This window comes from Rhinopithecus roxellana, chromosome 19, assembly GCF_007565055.1.
Source record: "Rhinopithecus roxellana isolate Shanxi Qingling chromosome 19, ASM756505v1, whole genome shotgun sequence".
NCBI lineage: Eukaryota > Metazoa > Chordata > Mammalia > Primates > Cercopithecidae > Rhinopithecus > Rhinopithecus roxellana.
Genome location: NC_044567.1, coordinates 25,896,194 through 25,920,889, shown reverse-complemented (window position 1 = coordinate 25,920,889; position 24,696 = coordinate 25,896,194). Strand labels below are relative to the sequence as shown.

The window sequence follows — 24,696 nt, the reverse complement described above, 5'->3', positions numbered from 1 at the left end:
TAAAGTGCCTAAATTCTAACATTAAATCAAATGTTAAATCACATATTCAACATTAAAAGCCTTTTATACTTGATTTAGCCATCTTACCTTTCGCTTTATTTGCCTGACCCAGATTTTTCTAACGTGTAAGCTACTTCCTAAAAGTTTTCCATTCAGTCTTTCAAACAATTTTGTAACATTAATAATAGGCATAAAAATAAGCTCTCCACCAAAAAATAAAAGAAATGGGTATGGAACATATAACAAGATTTAAAAAAATGTAACCTTCTTTGCTATCTATCTACCTACCTACCTACCTACCTACCTACCTACCTACCTACCAACCAACCAACCAACCGGATCTCACTCTGTCGCCCAGGCTGCAGTGCAGTGATGTGATCTCGGCTCACTCTAGCCTCAAACTTCCAGGCTCAAGCAATCCTCCCATTTCAGCCTCCTGAGTAGCTGGAACTATAGGTGCACACCACCAAGCACTGTTTATTTTACTTTTTGTAGAGACAAGGTCTTGCCACGTTCCCAGGGTGGTCTGGAACTCCTGGGTTCAAGCGATCCTCCTGCCTTGGCCTCCCAATGTGCTAGGATTACAGAAACGAGCCACTGTACCTGGCCTGTTTTTTGTACTTCAAAGGAAAAAAAGAAAAATAATTTTTAAGAGGCCTATCATTTGAATACATTCAATCTCCTGAAGTAGGATTTTTTCCCCCTACTAAAGACCTCTTGATTTCAGGGCTCCAGAATTTGTGTTGTGTGTATGTGTTTATTTTTGGCATCAATGTTTTATTCTTTTTTTTCCTTAGACTCTTGCTTTGTTGCTCAGGCTAGAGTGCAGTGGTGTGAACATGGCTCATTGCAGCCTCGAACTCCTGGGCTCAAGCAATCCTCTCATCTCAACCTCCTGAATAGCTGGAGTTCACACATGCACCACCACACCCGGCTAAATTTGTTTTGTAGGCAGGAGCCTCCCTATGTTGCCCAGGCTGGTCTTGAACCCCTGGGCTCAAGCAATCCTCCTGCCTTTGCCTCCCAAAGTGCTGGGATTACAGGCATGAGCCACCATGTCTTGCCCTCCCTTTCAAATTTTTAAAAATGATCATCTTTGTAGAAAAGTCACGCTTGAAAAGTTTGACTTAGTTTCCTCTTTCATTCCTTAAATCAATCATTTTCCATGATTTTTCTTTCTTCAGAGTCTTTCCAGTAGTATCCTTTCCCAGATGTCAGTGGCTCTCAAACATTGGTTTACATCTGAATCACCTGAAGAGTATGTTAAAAATCCACAAATCCAGGCCCAGAGATTCTGATACTTGTCTTCTCTTCATTAGCAATGTAAAAAGGAATAAAAAATGGAGATAAGGAAGAGAGAGAAAGGGCAACAGTATGTAATGAAGGACAAGAGAATATAAATGGTGCAGAACTATACATTATGATTCTTGAACATAAACAAAGCTAGCCTAATTTATTCCTAAGGAAAGTTTTGCATTAAATCATGTGACTGATTCACAAGTTCCTTTCAGTTTATTAAGCTAATCTGTAAAACAGAGGGAAAACCTATTATGTGCTACTCAAGTATTAAACTACACGTTGAAAGTTGACACTCAAATATCTGCTTTTCCAAATAATTAGATTGTAAACCCATTCAACAAGTTGCAAATCTGTCATTCTATTTCTGTGGTTTAATTTCCTTTAAAGAATAAAGCAGGCCAGCCATGGTGGCTCATGCCTGTAATCCCAGCACTTTGGGAGGCTGAGGCAGGCAGATCACTTGAGTCCAGGAGTTCGAGACCAGCCTGAGCAACATAGTGAAACCCTATCTCTACAAAATATACAAAAATTAGCTAGGCATGGTGGTGTATGCCTGTAATCCCAGCTACTTGGGAAGCTGAGGCAGGAGAATCGCTTGAACCAAGGAGGTGGAGATTGCAGTGAGCTGAGATTGAGCCACTGTACTCTAGCCTGGGTGACATAGTGAGACCCTGTTTTAAAAAAAGACAATAAAGCATTATTGAGTCCAGGAGTTCAAGGTTACAGTGAACTATGCTCCTGACACTGCACTCCAGCCTGGGTGACGGAGTGAGATCCTGTCTCTTAAAAATAAATACTTAAACAAGTAAATAAAGCATTAATGCCAAAAAGAAAAAAATACATACATATGAACAACACAAATTCTGGAGCCCTGGAAATCAAGAGGCTTTATCTAATGCGGGGAAAAAAATCCTACTTCAGAAGATTAAATGTATTCAAATGACAGATCTCTTAAAAACTATTTTTCCTTTCTTCCTTTAAAGTACAAAAAATAGACCCTGTCTATTTTTTCTAACCCTGTCTCATCCTTCTAACCCCAGCACTTTGGGAGGCCAAGGTGGGAGGATTGCTTGAGCTCAGGAATTTCAGACCAGCACAGGCAAAATGGTGAGATCCTGGCCAGGTATGGTGGCTCATGCTTGTAATACCAGCATTTTGGGAGGCTGAGGAAGGCAGATCACTTGAGGTTAAGAGTTTGAGACCAGCCTGACTAACATGGAGAAACCCCGTCTCTACTAAAAATACAAAAATTAGCTGGGCATGGTGGCGCACACCTTGTAGTCCCAGCTACTCGGGAGGCTAACGAAGGAGAATAGCTTGAACCCGGGAGGCGGAGGTTGCAGTGCGCCAAGATTGCGCCACTGCACTCCAGCCTGGGCAACACAGCAAGACTCCAATTCAAAAAAAAAAAAAAGAAAGAAAGAAAATAAAAGAAAGAAAAAAGAAAAAAAAAGGTGAGATCCTGTCTTTACAAAAAATAAAAAAATCAGCCAGGTGTGGTGGCATGCCCCAACAATCCCAGCTAGGAGACTGAGGTGGGAGGATGACTTGATCCTGGGAGGTCAAGGCTGCAGTGAGCCATGTTCATGCCATTGAACTCCAGCCTTGGTGAGAGAGGGAGACTCTGTCTTAAAAAAAAAAAAAAAAAAAAAAAAAAAAAGAAGCATAAAACAGTTTTTATGCTGCTTGACTACCAATTCCGCAGGTACACACACTTTGAACCCACCACTGACAACGCCTCTTTTTTTTTTTTTGCTCTTCACAAGAGGTGTTTCTCCATGTCCAAAACTACCCATTGCTTGATTTCTCCTGGGATGCTCACATGCCAACACTACATACTGCCTACAGAGTACAACAGCTCTGCCCTCTTTGGGGATAAACTGTTGGTGAATTTTCAGGCTGTCAATAACTTCAGCAGCTAATTAAAGAATTCTCGACCTCAAATTGTTTTATATCTGTCTACTTCTATTATGATAAACTTGGAGTGTTGGCCAATTAACTATTTTAGATGCTGTTAAAATTAGAACACAGTCAAGATTAGACGGGCATTCTTTTAAGTCTGTTTTTTAAAATAAAGAACCAAGACATGTTCAGCCCTTATTTATTCTTCTGTTAAGGGTTACCTCATAGTGGTCAATTCAGATCAACATTACATCACCTATATGTCCTCAAAATAGCTTTAAGATATATTGGCAAAGTTTTAATCCAGAATTCTGGAAATAGAGGGCAGGATGAAATTGTGTTCTTAAAAATTCTATTTCTTAGGCCGGGCGCAGTGGCTCAAGCCTGTAATCCCAGCACTTTGGGAGGCCGAGACGGGCGGATCACGAGGTAAGAAGATCGAGACCATCCTGGCTAACCTTGTGAAACCCCGTCTCTACTAAAAAATACAAAAAACTAGCCGGGCCAGGTGGCGGGCGCCTGTGGTCCCAGCTACTTGGGAGGCTGAGGCAGGAGAATGGCGTGAACCCGGGAGGCGGAGCTTGCAGTGAGCTGAGATCCGGCCACTGCACTCCAGCCTGGGCGACAGAGAGCGAAACTCCGTCTCAAAAAAAAAAAAAAAAAATTCTATTTCTTTTATGGAAGTCCATCTGAGTTAATCAATTCCCAGGAAAGAATCCAAAAACTTGCCTCTTGAGAGCATGGTATCCCCAGGCAAAAACAGGTTATCCATTTCTCAGACCTGTTACTTAGTTTAGAATATTTTAACAAATATCGTAAAATAAACTGTTCCTAAAAACAAAATAACAAAAGTGCACAAAGGAAAAACATGCAATCTCACGTTTCTTATCAAGTAGACTCTTGGAAGGTGAACAGTACAGTTGGTTCAGTGGCTCTAAATAAAAGAACTAGGTCCTAAAACAGAGGATTCTATTATAGAGAGAGAAGTATTCAACCCATACACAGAAATAGAACACAGAAAAAATGGAGACTAAGCAGTAGCAGTGTAGTCAGGCACACAACCAAGGCAAGATTCGAGAAGAAGAAAAATGAGATGAGGAAAAATAGAAGAGCCAAGGACTTAGAACATGGAATGAGAACAAAACAAAGTTGTATTCTTGAACAGCTCTGTTCAATTATTCAAGTTCTAGTATGCTTGAACTTATAGCAGAATTACATTCCACCTGAACCAGTAACACAATTCCCTGGTGAACCAAACCTATGGTATAGACAGTCCACACCTGACATACCTTCTGCACACACCAACAGGTAGAATGGTAAGGAAAACAAACAAACAAACAAACAAAAAACACCAAACAGGAAAGACATCAAAACAATAACTTAGTTATACATGGATTGACATATAATCTATACTGAAACACCATGAATGTATGTTTTTCAACAAACAGTAATCTTTAAATGCTGACCAACTGAACTATAAGTGAATAAAATCAGATTCCAGATGGCCCTGAATTTCTTCAATTAAAATGGACTCTATCCTTAAAATATAACTGGGTGTAAGATAGTTGAGGGAAAAAGATCAGAGAAAAGAGCAAGTGTTGGTTTTTATGTGTGTGCGTATGTATGTATGTTTCTTTGTTTGAAGTGGTTATCCCATTTCTCCCAAAAAACACATTTTCTAGTCTTTTCTCCTTATGCCCACCAGACATGCAACCTGAAAAAAAAAAAAAAAAAAAATCCATGTCAGAGATTCTACCAAATGTATGCCATGGTATTGTTTCCATTGCCTTGCCCCTTACCATTCCCTACCAAAATCAATGGCCATCACATGGAAGTGCGCTAATATTCCTTTAGGACATTCTTATGCCACTGCTGTTTTTTCAACTTATTGTTGGAATTTTAACCTAATCCATTATCTTCTAAACTCCACAGTGGACACATAACCTAGTTCCTTATCTTCTAAATTCCAAATGAACCAAGTACTGTTGTCATTCGTAACCCTGGGAGAAGGTTAAGTTGAACATAGTGTTATTTTATTTGTATATTTAAACTTTTCATTAACTCAAAAATAACCCAGATTTCTTTTTTTCTTTTGAGACGGTGTCTTGCTCTGTCACCCAGGCTGGAGGGGAATGGCATGATCTTGGCTCACTGCAACCTCCGCCTCCCGGGTTCAAGTGATTCTCCTGCCTCAGCCTCCCGAGTAGCTGGGACTACAGGCACCCGCCACCACACCCAGCAAATTTTTATATTTTAATAGATACAGGGTTTTACCATGTTGGCCAGGATGGTCTCAATCTCTTGACCTCGTGATTCACCCGCCTCGGCCTCCCAAAGTGCTGGGATTACAGGCATGAGCCACCATGCCCGGCCCCATGGGATTACATTTACTTTATAGTAAATCCATGTTAACATGCTGAAAGTGTTTTTATTACTCTCCTAGTTGAAGGTAAAGAATGAATTATTATTATATCCTGTTGGTTTCTTGGTATACTGCTTCACATCATGGACTCTTTAAACAGAGAAATGGAATATCGCCACCCTTGCCTTCCTGGAAGAGGGGGAAGAGCATCAAAAAATCAAGTCTACAGGCCTGGCGCGGTGGTGCTCACGCCTGTAATCCCAGTACTTCCAGAGGCCAAGGTGGGCAGATCACTTGAGCCCAGGAGTTCCAGACCAGCCTGGGAAACAGAGTGAAACCCTGTATCTACCAAAAATACAAAAAATTAGCTGGGTGTGGTGGCCACACCTATAGTCCCAGCTACTCGGGAGGCTGAGGTGGGAGGATCCCTTGAGCCTGAGAGGTGGAGGTTGCAGTGAGCCAAGATCTTGCCACTGCACTCCAGCCTGGGGGACAGAGTGAGACCCTATCTCAAAAAAAAAAAAAAAAAAAAATCAAGTCTATAAAATAATTTGGCCATGTGCAGTGGCTCACACCTGTAATCTCAGCACTTTGGGAGGCCGAGGCAGGCAGATCACCTGAGGTCAGGAGTTCAAAACCAGCCTGGCCAACATAGTAAAACCCCATCTTTACTAACAATACAAAAATTAGCCAGATGTGGTGGCAGGCACCTGTAGAATCCCAGCTACTCTGGAGGCTGAGGCAGGAGAATCACTTGAACCCGGGAGGCAGAGGTTGCAGTGAGACGAGATCTTGCCATTGCACGCCAGCCTGGGCAACAGAGTGAGACTTCATCTCAAAAAATAAAATAGGCGGGGTGCAGTGGCTCAGGCCTGTAATCCCAGCACTTTGGGAGGCTGAGGCAGGCGGATCACCTGAGGTCAGGAGTTCAAGACCAGCCTGGCCAACGTGGTCAAACCCTGTCTACTAAAAATATATAAATTAGCCAGGCATGGTGGCGCGTGCCTGTATTCCCAGCTACTCAGGAGGCTGAGGAATGAGAATCGCTTGAACCTGAGATGCGGAGGTTGTGGTGAGCCGAGATTGCGCCATTGCACTCCAGCCTGGGTGACAAGAGCAAAACTCTATCTCTAAAAAAAAAACAAATAATAAAAAATAAATAATTCACTATCACAGAGGGTTTCTGAACTTTTACTAAATACAGAGGTACACCAAAAAGTTTTTTCAATACTGAAAGATTGTAGCCAATAGAGAAAACTTCAAAGTCTGTAAATGTGAGCTTTCTAAAATTCTTTTTAAACTAAAACTTGACAGCCGTAAAGAAAACCATTTTTGCCTTATGTTTGTCTAATCATAACCCTTTAAGGAAGCATCAAGCTCTAATTCGCTACAATGAAAGAAATGTGGAGCTAATTCATTCTACATAGGAACTATATCTTGTCAGCCATGATGTATCGTATTTTTGATCTTAAGGTATATAAACAATGTCTACCATTCTACACATCACCCAGAACTCTAAATCTGATGATTGTCTGAACATTTCTTCTAAGATTTCTTAGATCTGCCAATAGGTGGAAGGTGGCAGCCCTCTTCAAGGGCAAATTTCCACTGCAGGCACCTTTTCCAAAACTTTCCCTTGGCTACTATTGTAATGTTCTAAGTTCTTTTTTTTTTTTTTTTTTTTTTGAGACGGAGTCTTGCTCTGTTGCTCAGACTGGAGTGCAGTGGCACTATCTCGGCTCACTGCAACCTCTGCCTCCTGGGTTCAAGCGATTCTCCTGCCTCAGCCTTCTGAGTAGCTGGGATTACAGGCGTGCGCCACCACCACGCCCGGCTAATTTTTGTATTTTTAGTAGAGATGAGGTTTCACCCTGTTGGTCAGGCCAGTCTCGAACTCCTGACCTCGTGATCCACCCGCCTCGGCCTCCCAAAGTGCTGGGATTACAGGCGTGAGCCACCATGCCCAACAGTAATGTTTTAAGTTCTCTTGACTATGATTTTGTTCCGTCCCGCCTTAATGTAGGGTGACTCCACTCTGCTTCCCACGGGAGCAAAGGAGCCCCTTCTGTGTTTCTTCCAGACCCAATGTTTCAACGAAGGACTCTTCAGTCTACATGTTTACAGTGGACAGTGTGAGTCTCAGGAAGGTAAACGGAGGCTTACAACCAGGTAACTCCTGGGGTTCAAACCGGGGACAAGTAGTAGGGAGCCTAAGAGGCAGAGGTCCCTTTTGCTGCCAGTGGGCTCAGAAGGGGCTGAATGCTTATGGACCCTCCAGGGGAGGGCCGGTGGCCACCGTGCTGGTGCCGAGAATGGTGGCGGTGGCAGTGGTGGGACCTTCAGTCTCTGGGAGCACAGTGGACAATGGGTCCTGGGCGCCTTTCGGACTCCCCCAGCGTGAGGACGTGCGAAAACGCGCCCTCGAGGGGCGTTGCTCCCCGCCGCCCATGTGCCCGCTGTGGGCGAGGCCGCGGGCAGCCCAGACTCACCGTGAGGCTCCGGCCGGGGCCCCGTGGGCGGCGGCGGCGGCTCCTGGTGCTGCAACGGGGCGGCGACGGCGGCCGAGGCAGCGGCGGCGGAGGCGGAGGCCGAGGTGATGAGCAGCCGCTGGAAGCGGTTGGGCGGGCGGCAGGGCACCTCCAGGCCGGCCGCCAGCTTGGCCTTGTTGGCGCTAGTCAGGCGCTTGAGGTGCACGAGCAGCTGTGGCTGGTCGCGGCGGAAGTGCGGGCTGTGGAAGTGATGGAGCGGCCCATCGCCTGCCGGCCCGCCGCCCCCCGGCCCCGGCCCCGGCCCCGCCGTGCCCGGCCCGCCCAGCACCACCTTGCGGAAGCCGTAGAGGTTGAGCTGGCGGATGAAGCTGGTGAAGTTGGTGGTTTTGAAGAGCTCGGGCTCGGCCCCGGTCCCCGCAGCCCCGCCGCCGCCTCCCCCCGGCCCGGGCGGGCTGAGTAGCTCGGCCTCGAAGAGCGGCTGGTCGATGAGCAGCCCCTCGCCGCGGCCGTCCCAGCGGATGGAGCGGTAACGTGGGCTGTTCACCAGGCGCCACAGCTTGGCAGGGAAGTTGTTGGGGTTGATGGGGGTGGAGAGCAGCGCCTCCTCCATCGCCCCGATGGGCTCGGGCGTCGCCCCCCGAGCTTAGCTCTCCCACCCCGTTCTCGATCCCTCCCCGGCCTTCGCCTCGCCCTGCCTGCTCCTGCCGGCGCCTGTCCGCCGCGTACCAGGGACCGTTGGCGCACGAGGCCCCGCGGCGCCTCCCAGCACGGCCAATGGGGCCTCGAGTTCCCGCCACGCGGCGTGGGCACCTCCCCCTCGGCGGCCGCGTGCCCCGGCCAGGCCCGCCGGACGCCTGCGGGACCCAGGCAGGCGCCCCTTCCCCAGGCGTTCCCAGACTTGAGGCCGGGAAGGCTGCCCGCCGGGGAGTTCTAAGTCCTGCGAAGAGAGAAGCCCAGTTATCCACCGTGGAATACCAAGAGGCGTGTGTTTCGGCCCAGCCAACTAGTGGGGACTTGGAATGCAGAGAAAGTGTGCGTTAGGCAGCAGAGTCGGTCATTCTGGGGACCAAAGGGTCTGGTCTGTAATCTTTACTAAGTGGAACTGCTCACCTCTCAAACAAAAATGATGCCACTGGAGGTATAATATCTTGAGTAAACGAATTCACCTTTTAGATAGTAGCCTTTTGTATCTTTTAAGATATACTCTTTTAAGCCAGTATTTTGTTCAAGACAATTTACCCAAGGTTAGATGAGAACTGAAGTCCCTGAGAAGAGGGAATCACAAGAATCTAAGTACTCTCTTGTGTGCCTGCCCAACCAGCTGGTGGCATTTTAGACATTAAAGATAAAGATGGGATAGAATTCTACGGTATCCATAAGAATCGATCCCTAGGCAATCAATAAATAAGAATGTAACAAGAGCTGTGCTGATTCAAAAAGAGAGGTTCATTTGAAAATGGAAATTGGCCGGGCACAGTGGCTCACATCTGTAATCCCAACACTTTGGGAGGCCGAGCCGGGTGGACTGCTTGAACCCAGAAATTTGAGACCAGCGTGGCCAACATGGTGAAACCTAGACTCTACTAAAAATACAAAAATTAGCCAGGACCTGTAGTCCTAGCTACTCGGGAGGCTGAGGCAGGAGAATCGCTTGAACCCAGAAGGCGGAGGTTGCAGTGAGCCGAGATCGCACCACTGCACTCCAGCCTGGGGAACAGAAAGAGACTCCATTTCGAAATAAATAAATTGGAAATTGCTGGGAGAGAGGGGTACAATGTTCTACTCTTCTCATGGTCAAAGAATAAGTGAATATTAAGGTTTTTTAGAAATGAAAATAAACCCAACAAAGCAGCACTAATATAGAGATTTTATTTAAACTGTATTGAATTTTTACAGCACATTGCATTTTTGTCACAACGCAACTGCACAGTTTGGATTTTTGGCCACATCATGTCACTTACACCCACGACAGCTCTGAAAGGAGTATTTAATGAACACATCTGAGCCAAGAGCCCAGAGTCTCTCTCCAAGGCCATGCAGTTTGTTCACTGATGGGACAGTCCCTCAAAACAGCCACACTAAGTAGACAGATACAGTCTCCCCAAATGTTACCAATCTTACTCCCCTTGAAAACAGGCAGAGTGAAGTGCAATGAAAGTCAAGTTAATTAAAAAGCCACTCACAACTGGCAGTAAATTTTAATGATTGATAAAATGCTTAAAATAATTTTATGTATCAGAAACAAGGAATAGCTTGTTACTTTTTCAATGATCTCAGGAATTTTGCAGACACAAAATCTCCATTATTCAGCTCCATTTAAATGAAAAAAAAGTTCCGCTAGGCTGACCTAAATACGCCAAAACTTTTTAGGTTACATCTATGGCAAGTACAAAAGAACCACAGATGCTTCTCTGTAGGACTGAAAAGTTCAGGGAAATAATGATTCTTGTTCTAAATGCAGATCCTAGTTATTTTGGAATGAAATGCTGTTTTCTAGAAAGCAACATGAAAGTAGCAGTGAGAAAGATGACTACCATCATTTCAAAACAGGATAAGCCTAAATGTAATTTACCATTTATATGTCAACAAATTAAGGAAAATGTATAAAGTCCTAGTGGTTTCATTATAGGCCAAGGAGACTGTATCTGTCCCACCCACAGTACATGGCTATATCACTGTATCTTTTGGTTAAGTGCCACTGGTACATATTAAGATGAAAAAAAAATAAAATAAAATAAAAGTTTTAAAAAACCAACAACGTTTGGTCCAAATGGACACATGTTCTCTCCCGATTTTGGTATCAAGGCTTTATTCTCCTCTGTTTGGGTTCCATTGTTAAGTGCACAGAAATAGACAGCAGCATTTGTACTGAAACCCTCACATACCAAACAGCATATGCTAGGAGGTAAAAACCAAACGCTAAATTCTACCCTCAAGGTGTCAAGTGTTCAGGATAAGAAGCAATGTGATCCAGAGGAGGCAGCAGCCAAGGGAAAGACAACATGGGGGAAACGGGCAATGGAACAACAACGAAAACCTTTGTTTTATTTTCATGCCAGGAGAGGATCAAGGTGTAGCTCCTGTGTTAGCACCACGACAACTAGGAAGAGTCAGGCGCAAAGGGTAGGGCACAATCAGCAGATGTTTCACAAGGATAATTTTTACTTTTCCCTTCTCATTCTTCACAGTGCGTAACTCAAGAGCTGCCACTGTGTAACAGAGACGACTGCCTTCACAGCTCAAAATAACTCAATCAGCAGAGTTTTCCTCTGCTCCCAAAAATGGCTCGCTCCCTAGAACTGTCCCCCTAAACTGAATATTCACCAATGCTGGCTGATGAGCCAACTGAAAAATACATTGAAACCTCCACTTGCTGAACCAGTCTTCAAACCAAACTCCACAGAAAGACAGTACTAATGCAACTAGAGGGAGTGCCTCTAAAGACTGAGCCTTCATGCACAGACACAGAGCACAGAGGTACAGGATATAGTTCATCTCAAATAGGACAGGAATTCCTATCTTGTATACTATAATCTGCTTTTGTCAAGGTGGAGGAGAGATGGGTCTGGTTATCACTTGGAGTTTGGTTATACGTATGCCATTCTATTGCTGTTTGGGGCACTTTGCACCAGGTAACATCTATGCAATCATCATCTTGTGACCTCCAGGAGAAAGAGGCTGGAGTCACCAACTCAACATTAAGCTTCCAGACCCTGGGTCTGGGTTAGGACCATTACCCCAAGGTGAGGGTCTCACCAGTAGAGGACCTCCTGCCAAATTGCAATTCCTCTGCTCCAGTTTCATGATACCAAGGAGGATTTCTCAAGATGGTATCTCTGAGCTCTGTGATTTCACGAGCCACACCAACGAACCTTCCTAACTACAACTGAAGCAGATCCTCCCTTCAAACCTGCTAAAGTTGGACAGGTCATCTCCCCGGCATTCAACTGGAAGCTGTAGCAATGGGTTTCTTCAGCTGTTGGCTCATGAGTTCCCTGGCACGAGAGACTTGAATGTGTTCGTAACATGAGTTACAGACGAGAACTGGGTCATAGAGTTGCTGATCAGGAATGGGCAGCTTCAGGTGGCAGCATCCAGCACAAAATACATTCCCACAATTTCTGCCAAAGCACAAAGAGGGAAGAGTTCATCAGAAATGCCAATATACTAGCCAGGTAGGGTGACTCACACCAGTAATCCCTGCACTTTGGTAGGCTGAGGCAGTAGAATTGCTTGAGGCCAGGAGTTTGAGACTTGCCTGAGCAACATAGCAAGACCCCATCACTAATAAAAAAAAATTAATTAATATTAGGAAATGCCAATATACTGAGAATGAGTGATACTAAATGAAAAGTTGGGGACAAACAAAAATAGTTTCTATAAAGAGGTATCCATTTCCAAACGAATTCCATTTAGTTCTATACATATGTATTGCACTGTTTTTGTTTTTGAGACAGAGTCTCGCTCTGTTGCCAGGATGGAGTGCAGTGGTGTGATCTCAGCTCACTGCAACCTCCAACTCCCTGGTTCAAGCTGTTCTCCTGCCTCAGCCTCCAGAGTAGCTGGGATTACAGGCACACGCCACCACACCCAGCTAATTTTTGTATTTTTAGTGGAGACAGGTTTCACCATGTTGGCCAGGATGGTCTTGATCTCCTGACCTCGTGATCTGCCTGCCTCAGCCTCCCAAAGTGCTGGGATTACAGGCGTGAGCCACTGCACCTGGCCTGCACTGTTTTTTAAGTCATACTAAATCATACAAAACATCTTACCTGCAATGGTGTCTTCGTTTGGCCAACCAGAATTCACAGTCACAGTTATAGCAGTGTGATGCCATATGGTCTGGAACCCAGCGAGTCACCTAATAGAAGGCACAAGGAAAAATTCCTGGTCCTTGCTGACAGACTGGAAGAGCAACACTGCAACAAGGAAAGCATCCCAGGAGAAAGTGACAAGGCTTATCTTCGTAACTGGCTACCACTTGCCTACCAGGTTGACACTCCTCTGGGAGACAGCTCAGTCTACAGCATGTCATTCATCTCTGGGAAGTATGATGACTCATTGGCTCACATAAGTACCCACCACATATGTGCCTAAACATACCTCAGTCTCTTTCTTATCAACAGGTTCCCAGCTTGCTTCTGAAAGGCAGTCATCACTGTGATCAGAGCCAAAATCCTCAGTATCACTGCCATCTGACTCCTTCAAACATGTCTGATGAAAAGGCAAAGACAACAACATTATCTTCATCATCATTAACGCTTAGTGTTTACCATGTGTCAGGCACTGTGCTAAGTGCATTACATACATGAACTTATTTCTCACGACAGTCTTACAACGTATACTACTAATATCCCCATTTTACAAATAAGAAAATGAAGCCACAGAGAAAGTTAAGAGCTGATATGTAGTAAAACTGGGATTTGAACCTAGTATTGTGGCTTCAGACTTATACTCTTACCAATATGCTACACCACAGCATAGAAAGACTCTCTTGTTACGTTCTAAACCAGGGGTTGACAAGCTATGGCCCACAGGCCAAACTAGCCCACTGCCTGTTTTTGTAAATCAGGTTTTGTTGGAATACAGCTGCATTCATTCATTTACATACTAAAAGCAGTCTATGGCTGCTTTTTGTTTTGTTTTTGAGACAAGGTCTCGCTCTTTTGCCCAGGCTGGAATGCAGTGGCATGATCACGGCTCATTGTAGCCTCAACATCCTGGGTTCAAGAGATCCTCCGACCTCAGCCTCCTGAGTAGTTGGGACCACAAGCATCTGCCACCATGACCAGCTAATTTTTTTGTAATTTTTGTAGAGATGGGGTTTTACCATGTTGCCTAGGCTGGTCTCAAACTCCTTGGCTCAAGCGATCCACTCACCTCAGCCTCACAAAGTCCTAAGACTACAGGCATGACCCACTGTGCCTGGCTGCTTTTGCACAACAGCAGAGCTGAGTAGTTGCAACATAGACTGTATGGCCCACAAAACCTAAAATAGTTATTATTTGGCCCTTTACAAAAAAAAAGGTTTGTTGATTCCTGTTTAAAGCACCAGAGAAGTGAGAAGCAGGCAAGTAGGGAGCACCTTAACAGAACAAAGGAGGTGTCTGAAAATGGCAAGATACCATGGGGAGGAAGCTGGTTCCTAGAAGCTCCCCAAGGACTATGGTGCCAGAACCTGAGGCTGCCCAACACTGCACAGCCTACATAGTCTTCATCTCTCACCTGGATTATTCCAAAATGACCTTACCAGTCTCCCAATCTGGGTCTCAACTGCCTCATTAAAATTGTACATTGTTGGCCCAAGCACAGTGGCTCACACCTGTAATCACAGCACTTTGGGAGGCCGAGGTGGGCAGATCACAAGGTAAGGAGATCGAGACCATCCTGGCTAACACGGTGAAACCCCGTCTCTACTAAAAATACAAAAAAAAAAAAAAAAAAAAAAAAAAATTAGCTGGCCCCACGGCTACTCAGGAGGCTGAGGCAGGAGAATGGCGTGAACCCGGGAGGGCGGAGGTTGCAGTGAGCTGAGATCGTGCCACTGCACTCCAGCCTGGGTGACAGAGCGAGACTCCATCTCAAAAAAAAAAAAAAAAAAAAAAAAAAAAAAAAAAAAAAAAAAAAAAAAAAATTGTACACTGTTGCAAGAGTGCAAGAGTCATTTTCTTAAAGTACAACTCTAATCATATTATGCACTGGCCTAAAATTTTATTGCCTTAAGGGTAAAATCCAAACAAGAAGGGCACTCAAGCTGACCCTTCTAATCTCCATCTACTTCTCCAATGTCACCTCCCAGCACCCTATCTGTCTCTTATAGCCCCAGTGTAAGTGTATGCATGCATGTACACATATACACTTGCATGTCCCATCCTTTTAAGCCATATCATTGGAGTACCTATTGCCACGATGCTTCTGCAAATGGTGTTTCCTTTTCACTGTCTACTTAGCTAAATATCACACATTCTTCAGCACTCAGCTCAAGCATTACCTTCTCAAGAAAGCCTTCCTTGACGTTTCACTCCATTCCAGCCCTCTAACACCTGATGCCTCCTCAATCATAGCACTTAAAAACATCATTCTAATTGCTTACTTGTTTTTCATCCTATAGTCCAGGCACCTAACTCATTTGCACACAGCCAAGTACCCAATGAATAAATGCTGAATAGAGGGAAGGCTGGATTAACAGACTAAATAATGGGTGTATGGCAGTTGGTGACTACTTACAAAATCATCCTCATAGTCCATGGGAGGCTCTGCTGGAGGGGCACAGCAGTGACGGATATCCAGCCTCATCTGAAGCTCACGCACCTGTCGACGTAGCTGCTCTACCTCTTGCTTGTACCCTGCTTCGATTTGCCGTAACCTATGCTGGATCACATCCGTGGGAAAGGGGAGTCCATCATCATCCAAATAGAGAGGAGGCACTGGAGAAGGACAGGTCAGTGGAACAGGCTTTGTGCTAGAGACTTGCTTTGGGTGACTGGACAACCACATCCGGTTCTTTCCTCCTGGGCCAGTACAATGTCCATTGGAATGACTAGAACAGACAGGTGACTTCATACCTTCTCTCTGAGCCCACTGGCTCCCAAAGCAGGGCCCTGTGGCCCGCATCTGCTTACTGTTTGGCCTCTTGCTACAACAGCCATAGGAAAGCAGCCGCCGAGGGGTGGCCTCCCCACTTGGGAATGAAGTCACCATCCCTTGGAAGCTGTCCCAGTTGGACCCTAGAAAAGAGAACTCACTGATCTGGCTCTGAGAAATTGGCTTCCGGACCAATTCCAATGGCATTTTCCCAAAGCGAGGATTTTCCAATAACTGCCCATTCCTATTATTTCCTCTTTTACCAATGTCTTCCTCCCCATGAGTCAGATCTGGCACAGAACTCGGTTGTTCCTGGTGGGAGATACTTGCCACAGACCCTGAGGGATCTTGGTTGAGGAAGTCAGCCCTTGGGCCTAGAGGAGTTTGGCAGGCAGCACTTGCTGGGTTGCAAAGGGTGCTGAGGCTGTGATCGAGAACACATTTGTAGGGCACACCTAGCATGGAGTCTGGCTGGGCCTGTTGGGGCACACCTGTAGGAGAGTCCTGGGAAGACTCAGGAAAATTACAAACTCCATCACACTTGTTAGAAATGACCTTGGAGAGTGCACTGACAGCTTCTGTTTCAGGACAATGTTCAGGTGGCTCCCCTGTGCCATCTAAAGTCCTACCCACCTCATTCTGGGCAGAAGGGTTGGAAGCTGGTCCCTTAGTCTCTTCCAGGACTTTGATCTCAGGATCAGAGGTGTTGCTCTTCATTTCCCGAGGCACTGCGGTATTAAGCAATTTGTAACTTGGAGAACAGTTTTTGTGACTCTTGAAAGGTTTATTGCTCAAGTAGTCTTTCTGGCTGCTGGGCAGAGGAGGAGGAAGACCCACTTCTCCTACAGTCTGCTGAGGACCTCCTACCCCAGAGTCCACAAAGGTTGTCTCTGATCCCTCAGGATTGCTGTGCCAGGGCTCCAGGCCTACCCTGACCTCCTGACAGTGGTTATTCAGGTTAGGGTCACTGGATGTACGAGTCAGGGGGCTGCTTGTGTCACAGGCAGAAAGAAGATCATCCATGGATCTGGTTTTAGGTAATCTGGAATGACAAATATAACACCTCCAGGTCAGGAGATGGGCACTTGCAATACAATATATGGAGCTGAATCAATGGAGCAATGTCAAAGCCAGAGTTTAGAAATAATGACACTTAAGAATACTTAAGTTTAGAAATAATGACCCTTAAGATCACAAATAACCAATGTTCACTGAAAGTTTATTCTGTAAAAAAAAGCATGAGACATGGACCCTGTCCTCCGGAACCCAAAAATCTATCCTCAGCTTTTGTCAGCACTCAACCTACCAGTCTCCCTGGGCAATCTCAACCACTACAGTGGTTTCAGCTGCCTTCTATGCCAATGCCTTCTGAATCTACTGTTCCAGTCAGGACTATACCTGAGACTCAAACCCAATATCCCACTGCCTCCATCACAATAAAACAGAAAGAAGATGGGTTTTGGAGCTAGAACATATTGGCTCTGACACTAATTAGCTACATGACTACAAATAAGTAAATTAACCTCCCAGATACTTGGTCTTTCCCTTTATACAATGATGATAATAAATCATACCTTGTAGAGATGCTATGAGAATTCAAAATATAGGCAACCAACCACAAACATAATAACCACAAACTTGATTAAGACAACACAACTCCCTCAGCACTGCTCTTGATAACCACTTAGCAGCAGTGTACTCCTCTGATTCCCAAGGCCCCATGGAAACTTCCCCTGGTATATAGCACTCAGAGCTCTAGAGGCATTCATATATACCAGATGGGTTAAGGGACATTTTCAAGAATGACCATCCTGATTATTTATGCAGTTCAAAGTCCTTAGAGCAATGAAAACTTGAGGGAAATTCACCAGGGAAACAGTAGAGACTTCACTGGCCTCCTATTTTTAGATGGCTCAGTCAGTTCAGCCCATGCGGAAAAATCCCCCAAAGGCAGAGTTACAATGCAGCTTATTTTAAGTAATTGATTTTTGAAACTTAAAATAAATGTTTTATACATATTTGATATAACTTTTATGACCAATTTTGATTTTTTTTTAATGGTATGAAATTCCAGGAAGGCAAAAACAGTCGTTATAATTAGAGTTCCTGGAGTCCCATAGGCAGGGCTCAAATCCCAATTTAACAACATCTTTGCTGTGTGACTTTAACTTCTCTAAGCCTCAGATCCCTCATCTATGGAATAAAGGTTAAAGTACCTAGCTCTTAAAGCTATTATGAAGATTAAACAAAAGAATCCACATCAAAGCACATTGCTCAGTGCTTCCTATAACACATTATTGCACTTCATTGTTTACTTGTTTAACTCCCTCTGCTGAAGTGTGCTGATGGCAGGACTCTGTCTTATTTGAATCCCCAGCACCTAGCACACTACCAGGGGCAAATGACTTGAGAAATGAATGAATGAGCTCAAAATACCACATCAACTTTCCACTGCTAGGTGCCAATTGAATGTGTGATATACATCAGGCATCCTGGTGGATCTTCTTAGACATCCAGACAACCAGGGTCCACCCAAGACCTAATGAATAAGAACGGCCAAGAGTGAGGCCCAGGGATCTGTAGTCTTTTAAGTGCCACAGCTGACTTCTTTCTTTTCATTTTATTTTTTATTATGGAAACTTTCAAGCATACAAAAGAAGTAAAGAATATGCCGGCCACAGTGGCTCACTCCCGTAATCTCAACACTTTGGGAGGTCAAGGCAGGCAGATCTCTTGAGGCCAGGAGTTCAAGACCAGCCTGGCCAACATGGTGAAATCCCATCTCTACTAAAAATACAAAAACTAGCTGAGTGTGATGGTGCACACCTGTAAACCCAGCTACTACTTGGGAGGCTGAGACATGAGAATCGCTTGAGCCTGGGAGGCAAGAGGCAGAGATTGCAGTGAGCCGAGATCGCACCACTACATTCCAGCCTGGGTGACAGAGCAAGACTGTCTCAAACAACAACAACAAATAGAAGACTATAATTAACTCTGATGTGTTCTTCGTCCCAATTCAAATAACAACATTCTGCCATCCTCCACAACTCATTCTATGTGTACCAAAGGTTAATCAGCAATGTTGACAGAGATACTAATACCTGAGTTTAGAACAAGGAGAGCGAGCTCATCCAGCTAGGTGGTCAAGGAAGGCTACACAGAGAGGGTAGGATTTGAGATGGGTATACAAGAATGTGTTTATGACTTTAATGGAAGGATAAGAAAAAAGACAGTAGGACATTTTTGATCTAGGGAAAGGTAGAATCAAAGGTAAGTCAGGTCAGTTGTTACAGAGACCATTTCCTTTAAAATCTTTATACCAGTTATTCCTCAAAATCCACTCTCCATCTTGAGCTGCCTACAACACACCTCCTTCTTTGCTGTCAACTAATATTTCAATCCCAATTTCCCTGTATCTCCGCTTTCTCCCCAAACTGGCTTGTCTCTCGACTTTTCAATGTCTATTAGCGGTACTAATATTCTCCTACTTTCTAAGCTCAGATACTTGGGACGCAAAGTACTTTTCACTTCTACTCTCCAACTTTCAATCAATTCTGTAGCCTGCCAATGATTCTCTACAGTGCTTCTAAATTTAATCCTTTCTCTTGGCCAGGGACTCTTCCCCTCATACCTAAACTACTACAGCAGTGCTGGCTGGTCTCTGTGCCTCCAGCTACCCTGTACTCACTGATTAGTTCTCCAAGGATCCCACTGTCAGAAGATCACAGTGACTTCCTACAGTGACTTCCTATTGACAACTGAATCAAAACAAACTCTACTGTAATGTTTAAAGCCTTCAATGCCCTCAATGACCTGTCTTATATTTCTCTCTATTCCTTAAAATAGCCCCTTCTCAACCCCTGCCAGCCACAGAAGTTCTTTTAAAAAAAAAAAAAAAACTACCTCTCGCCCAGGCGTAGTGGCTCACTCCTATAATCCCAGCACTTTGGGAGGCCAAGGTGAGCAGATCACTTGAGGCCAGGAGTTCGAGACCACCTTGACCAATGTGGCGAAACCCCGTCTCTATTACAAATACAAAAATTAGCCCAGCTACTATTACTAATACAAAATTAGTAATCCCAGCTACTCGGGAGGCTGAGGCAGGAGAATCAGCTGAACACGGTGGGCGGAGGTTGCAGTGAGCTGAGAAGATTGTGTGACCACACTCCAGCCTGGGCAATGGAGCAAGACTCCATTTCAAAAAAAAACCCTACCTCTCATGTATCTACTTCCTTTGGACCCCTCTCCACTAACCTTGTTACTAAGCTCACAACTCCCTTTATTTCATTCATTTGTCCAGATGTTTTTTTTTTTTTTGAGACAGAGTCTCGCTCTGTCACCCGGGCTGGAGTGCAGTGGCACTATCTCGGCTCACTGTAACCTCCACCTTCCCAGATTCATGCCATTCTCCTGCCTCAGCCTCCTGAATAGTTAGGACTACAGGCGCCCGCTAATTTTTTTTTTTTTTTGTATTTTTAATAGAGATGTGGTTTCACCATGTTAGCCAGGATGGTCTTGATCTCCTGACCTTGTGATCCGCCCACCTTGGCCTCCCAAAGTGCTGGGATTACAAGCATGAGCCACCACACCCAGCTGTTTGTCAAGTTTTAAGTAAATTTTTACCTCAGTAAATTTATTTAAATTTACTTATTATGTGCCAGATTCTAAGCCAGATACAGAGAACACAAACAGACCCACAGTTCTTGTCTGGTCCTTCACGAAAATTTCCTGAGTAAAACAGCCACCAAATGACCCTTTTAAAACACACATCATTTCTCTAAAGCTTTGAACTATACACGTTATTTTTTTTTTTTGAGATAAGGTCTCGCTCTATCACCCAGGCTGGAGTGCCATAGCACAATCACAGCTCACTGCAGCCTCGACCTCCTGGGCGCAAACAATCCTCCTGCCTCAGCCCGCCAAGTAGCTGGGATCACGGCGCACGCCACCATGCCTGGCTAATTTTTGTATTTTTTGTAGAGGTGGAGTTTTGCCACGTTGTCCAGGCTGGTCTCAAACTCCTGGGCTCAAGCAACCTGCGCACCTTGGCCTCCCAAAGTGCTGGGATTACAGGCATAAGCCACTGCGCCCAGCCTGAACTATACACATTCTTATCTGCTTAGATGCTGACTTACAATTGTTCTCTAGTTGGCCGGGTGCAGTGGCTCACACCTGTAATCCCAGCACTTCGAGAGGCCGAGGCGGGTAGATCATGAGGTCAAGAGATTGAGACCATCCTGGCCAACATGGTGAAATCCTGTCTCTACTAAAAATAAGAAAAATGAGGGTGTGGTGGCGGATGCCTGTAGTCCCAGCTACCCTGGAGGCTGAGGCAGGAGAATCACTTGAACCCAGGAGGTAGAGGTTGCAGTGAGCCAAGATTGAGTCACTGCACTGCAGCCTGGTGACAGAGTGAGACTCCATCACAAAAAAAAAAAAAAAAAAAAAAAAAAAAGAATTGTTCTCTAGTTGCTCTGTGTCTTATCTTACAGCTTAAAATTATCTTGAAAGTAGAACCAATATCTTCTATTTATTTGGTGTAGCCACAAAACCTAGTACAGTAATAGGCAACTTGTAGGTATTAAAGAAACATTTGTTGAATTGATAAATCAGATACTAAGTTAATGAAATGATTATTAAATGGGTCACAGAGCTTATTAAAAATTTGATTAAAAGTTATGACCCCTCTCCCAGGAAAAGTAAACCTATGAACCTATAGCCAAATTCTGCATAGTTTGGGGAAGGAAAAAAAGTCACTGAATTCCTGAAACCTATCATGGTCCCCTCACAATGACTTAGTTCAAAAGACCCTAAAACCAGTAATTTGGGATGCTGGGTTTTTTGTTTTCCTTTATAATATTCAATCAATAACATATGTCATATTTTAAAAACTTTTAGCCTGTAATTCCAGTGTTTTGGGAGGCCAAGACAGGAAGATCACTCAAGGCCAGGAGTTTAAGACTAATGTGGGCAACAGACCCTGTCTGTACAAAAAATAAAAATGGGCACGTGCCTAATGAGCTAATTAGCTCCCTGGGAGGCTGAAACATAAGGATTACTTGAGCTCAGGAGTTTGAGGTTACACTAAGCTATAATTGTGCCACTGCACTCCAGCGTGAGTGACAGAACAAGACCCTGTCTCTTAAAAAAAAAAAAAAAAAAAAAGCTCTCAGCCAATAAGCAAATATCAAAATTTGAGATATATATATATATATATCCTTTGAGCACAGTATTTTCATTTATCTGGCAAAAATACTAGCACAAGTGCAAAAATATGCATACAAAGTAACCCTACTGGCCAGGCGCAGGAGCTCACACATGTAATCTCAACACTTTGGGAGGCCGAGGTGGGTGGGTAACTTGAGGTCAGGAGTTTGAGACCAGTATGACCAACATAGTAAAACCCCGTCTCTACTACAAATACAAAAATTAGCTGGGCATGGTGGCGCATGCCTGTAATCCCAGCTACTTGGGAGGTTGGGGCAGGAGAATCACTTGAACCTGGGAGGCAGAGGTTGCAATGAGCTGAGACTGTGCCACTGAAGTCCAGCCTGGGCAACAGAGCCCAACTCTGTCTTTAAAAAAACAAAACAAGACAAAAAAAAAACTACAAAGTAACCCTACTAAACTATGTACTTAAAAATGATGTAGATGGTAAATAGCATGTGTATTTCACAATTTTTTTTTTTGTTTTTTTGAGACGCAGTCTCGCTGTGTTGTCCAGGTTGGAGTGCAGTGGCGCGATCTTGGCTCACCGCAATCTCCGCCCCCCAGATTCAAGCGATTTTCATGCTTCAGCCTCCCGAGTAGCTGGGATTACAGGTGCCCGCCACCATGCCCAGCTAATTTTTGTATTTTTAGTAGAGACAGGGTTTCACCATGTTGGCCAGGCTGGCCTTGAACTCCTGACCTCAAGTGATCTGCCCACTTCAGCCTCCCAAAATGCTGGTATTACAGGCATAAGTCACCATGCCCAGCCCGTATTTTACAATTTTGTAAAAAGTTACACATATAAGGATGTTCACTAAAGCACTCCCTGTAATGATTTTTAAAAAATGGAAGTTACCTAAATGATGAATAGGAATCTGGTTATATAAATTGTGGACTACTCTGAAGCCAATAAAAACAAGAAAGGAAATTTAGATGTACTGTCATGAGAAGACAATCTAATACAAAGTGGGAAAAACAAGTTGCAGAATATGCAAAAAAGTAAAAAGGGTATGTAAAAATATTCTGATTTTATTTATAAAAAATGTTTCCATATGAGAGCATGAGTGTGGATTTACCTATGTAGAGATAAACATCTGGAAAGACACATATCAAATGTTAATAGTGGACACCTGTGGGGACAAGGATCATAAGGGATTTTCTACTTTTATACTGACTATTTTTTTTAAAAACAAGAAACAGGTACTACTCTCATAATTTAACCAACACCATCTCACTTCCCCCCAGACATTCAGCCAGAAGATAACTAATTTTATGTCTCCCTTTTAAATTCTGGCCTTTTTCTGATGGAGTAATATAAGGCCATCCCCCTGCTGGGAACCCATTTCCCTGAGAGTCAAATGTTTCTGGAAGCTAATGCTGGACACAACAAAGGTTGCTACTAATACAGTAAGCTCTCCATGCCCTGTACCAGCGAACAAAAATCAAGACCATTCTCACAAACCTTCCTAAAATAGTCCTTTCTGTTTTGTTCTCTCCCCTGCTTGGGTATATCATACAGGGTGATAGCAGTTCCTTCAGGAAAAAAAGTATCCAACGTTATCTTCAGAGGACCTTGAAAATACACAGAGTGCACTCCAGGCTAGCTACAAGTCTTGGCCAAGCTTTTCCTGCAAATGACTCAAGAAATTGCTTTTAAATACCTCAGAAAGAGGCCGGGCACGGTGGCTCACACCTGTAATCCCAGCACTTTGGGAGGCCGGGGCAGGTGGATCATCTGAGGTCAGGAGTTCGAGACCAGCCTGGCCAACACGGTGAAACCCCGTCTCTACTGAAAATACAAAAATTCGCTGGGGGTGGTGGTCAGCGCCTGTAATCCCAGCTACTCGGAAGGCTGAGGCAGGAGAAGCGTTTGAACCTGAGAAGTGGAGGTTGCAGTGAGCTGAGATTGCGCCACTGCACTCCAGCCTGGGCGACAAAGCTAGATTCCGTCTCAAAAAAAAAAAAAAAGAAAGAAAGAGAACATTTAGATGAAATGGGAAACAGTTATTGCTTTCCTAGTGGAGAGAGGAGAAAGGAAGAAGGGCTTTTCTTACCTGTCCAGAGAGCGGCCAGAGAACTCCTGGCTCTGGGCCACTGGGGAAAGGTAAAGATCCATGTTTTCCTCCCCAAGTGTGCATGGAGATGATGCTGGCAGATAAACAGCTGTCCAGAGGTGCAGGGCCCGGACATGACAAACAGGATGCAGGACCTAGGGAAGCAGCCCAATACTAGTGCTCTGTCAAGAGTCCCTGGTACCTTTTCTTTCCCTAAGCCCTTGACTCTACATTTTCCCTACTGATTCAGCTCCTTCTCCCTATAGGTTTCTAAATAGCACCTATAGGAAAAGGGCTGAGACTCACCATGTCTGAGCTGGGTGTGTAGAGGAAGTTATGAAAGTTTTTATTGCCAGCTCGAAGGAGCGCCCACACAGAGCAGGTCCGCTTGTAGATGTTGCGCTTCTCTCGCTCACAGGGGTTGTTGGCCAGGAAGGTGCCATAGAGGCAGGAGTATGTGTGTTGCACCAGTTTTACCTAGAAGGCAGAGAGAGCTTGCACCTGGGGGCCTCGGGCTGTCATTCCCCATCCCTCTTGTTTAGAGTTTAGGACTTACCAGGAATGCTTCATTAAATTCAAACAGGCAGGGGAACTGCTTAAGCAACTGATGAACAGAATCAAGCCACTGGAGGAACACAGGGCATTGTTCGTTTTGGTCTTCCACATTCTCTTGGTGGCCACAGCGATCTCCAAACTTGTGCCCAAAATCCAGCCAGTCAGACTCCACTAACACTTGGAAGCCCTGCAAAAAAAGAAACTATTCAAACATAGGGCCTCTCTGGAAATGCTGATGTGC

General features: G+C 44.6%; 2 protein-coding genes across 3 annotated transcripts in view; both read right to left on the bottom strand.

Annotated features, from left to right (window-relative positions):
* Positions 1 to 8,662, bottom strand: part of HSF5 (heat shock transcription factor 5) — a 65,041-nt gene extending 56,379 nt beyond the window's left edge. The window contains exon 1 of the mRNA XM_030923700.1: positions 8,053 to 8,662. Coding sequence (XP_030779560.1) covers positions 8,053 to 8,662 — 610 coding nt within the window. The remainder of the gene's footprint in view (positions 1 to 8,052) is intronic.
* Positions 8,663 to 9,905: 1,243 nt separating this feature from the next.
* MTMR4 (myotubularin related protein 4) overlaps positions 9,906 to 24,696 on the bottom strand; it is a 28,171-nt gene continuing 13,380 nt past the window's right edge. Inside the window, exons 13-19 of one of the 2 annotated variants that reach the window (XM_010371149.2) lie at positions 24,457 to 24,642; positions 24,207 to 24,377; positions 23,901 to 24,055; positions 15,280 to 16,678; positions 13,156 to 13,266; positions 12,825 to 12,913; positions 9,906 to 12,173 (exon numbers count right to left, since the gene is read on the bottom strand). In XM_010371149.2, coding sequence (XP_010369451.1) covers positions 11,996 to 12,173; positions 12,825 to 12,913; positions 13,156 to 13,266; positions 15,280 to 16,678; positions 23,901 to 24,055; positions 24,207 to 24,377; positions 24,457 to 24,642 — 2,289 coding nt within the window. In that variant the 3' untranslated portion in view covers positions 9,906 to 11,995. The remainder of the gene's footprint in view (positions 12,174 to 12,824; positions 12,914 to 13,155; positions 13,267 to 15,279; positions 16,679 to 23,900; positions 24,056 to 24,206; positions 24,378 to 24,456; positions 24,643 to 24,696) is intronic. The other variant, XM_030923625.1, reaches the window with a different exon arrangement.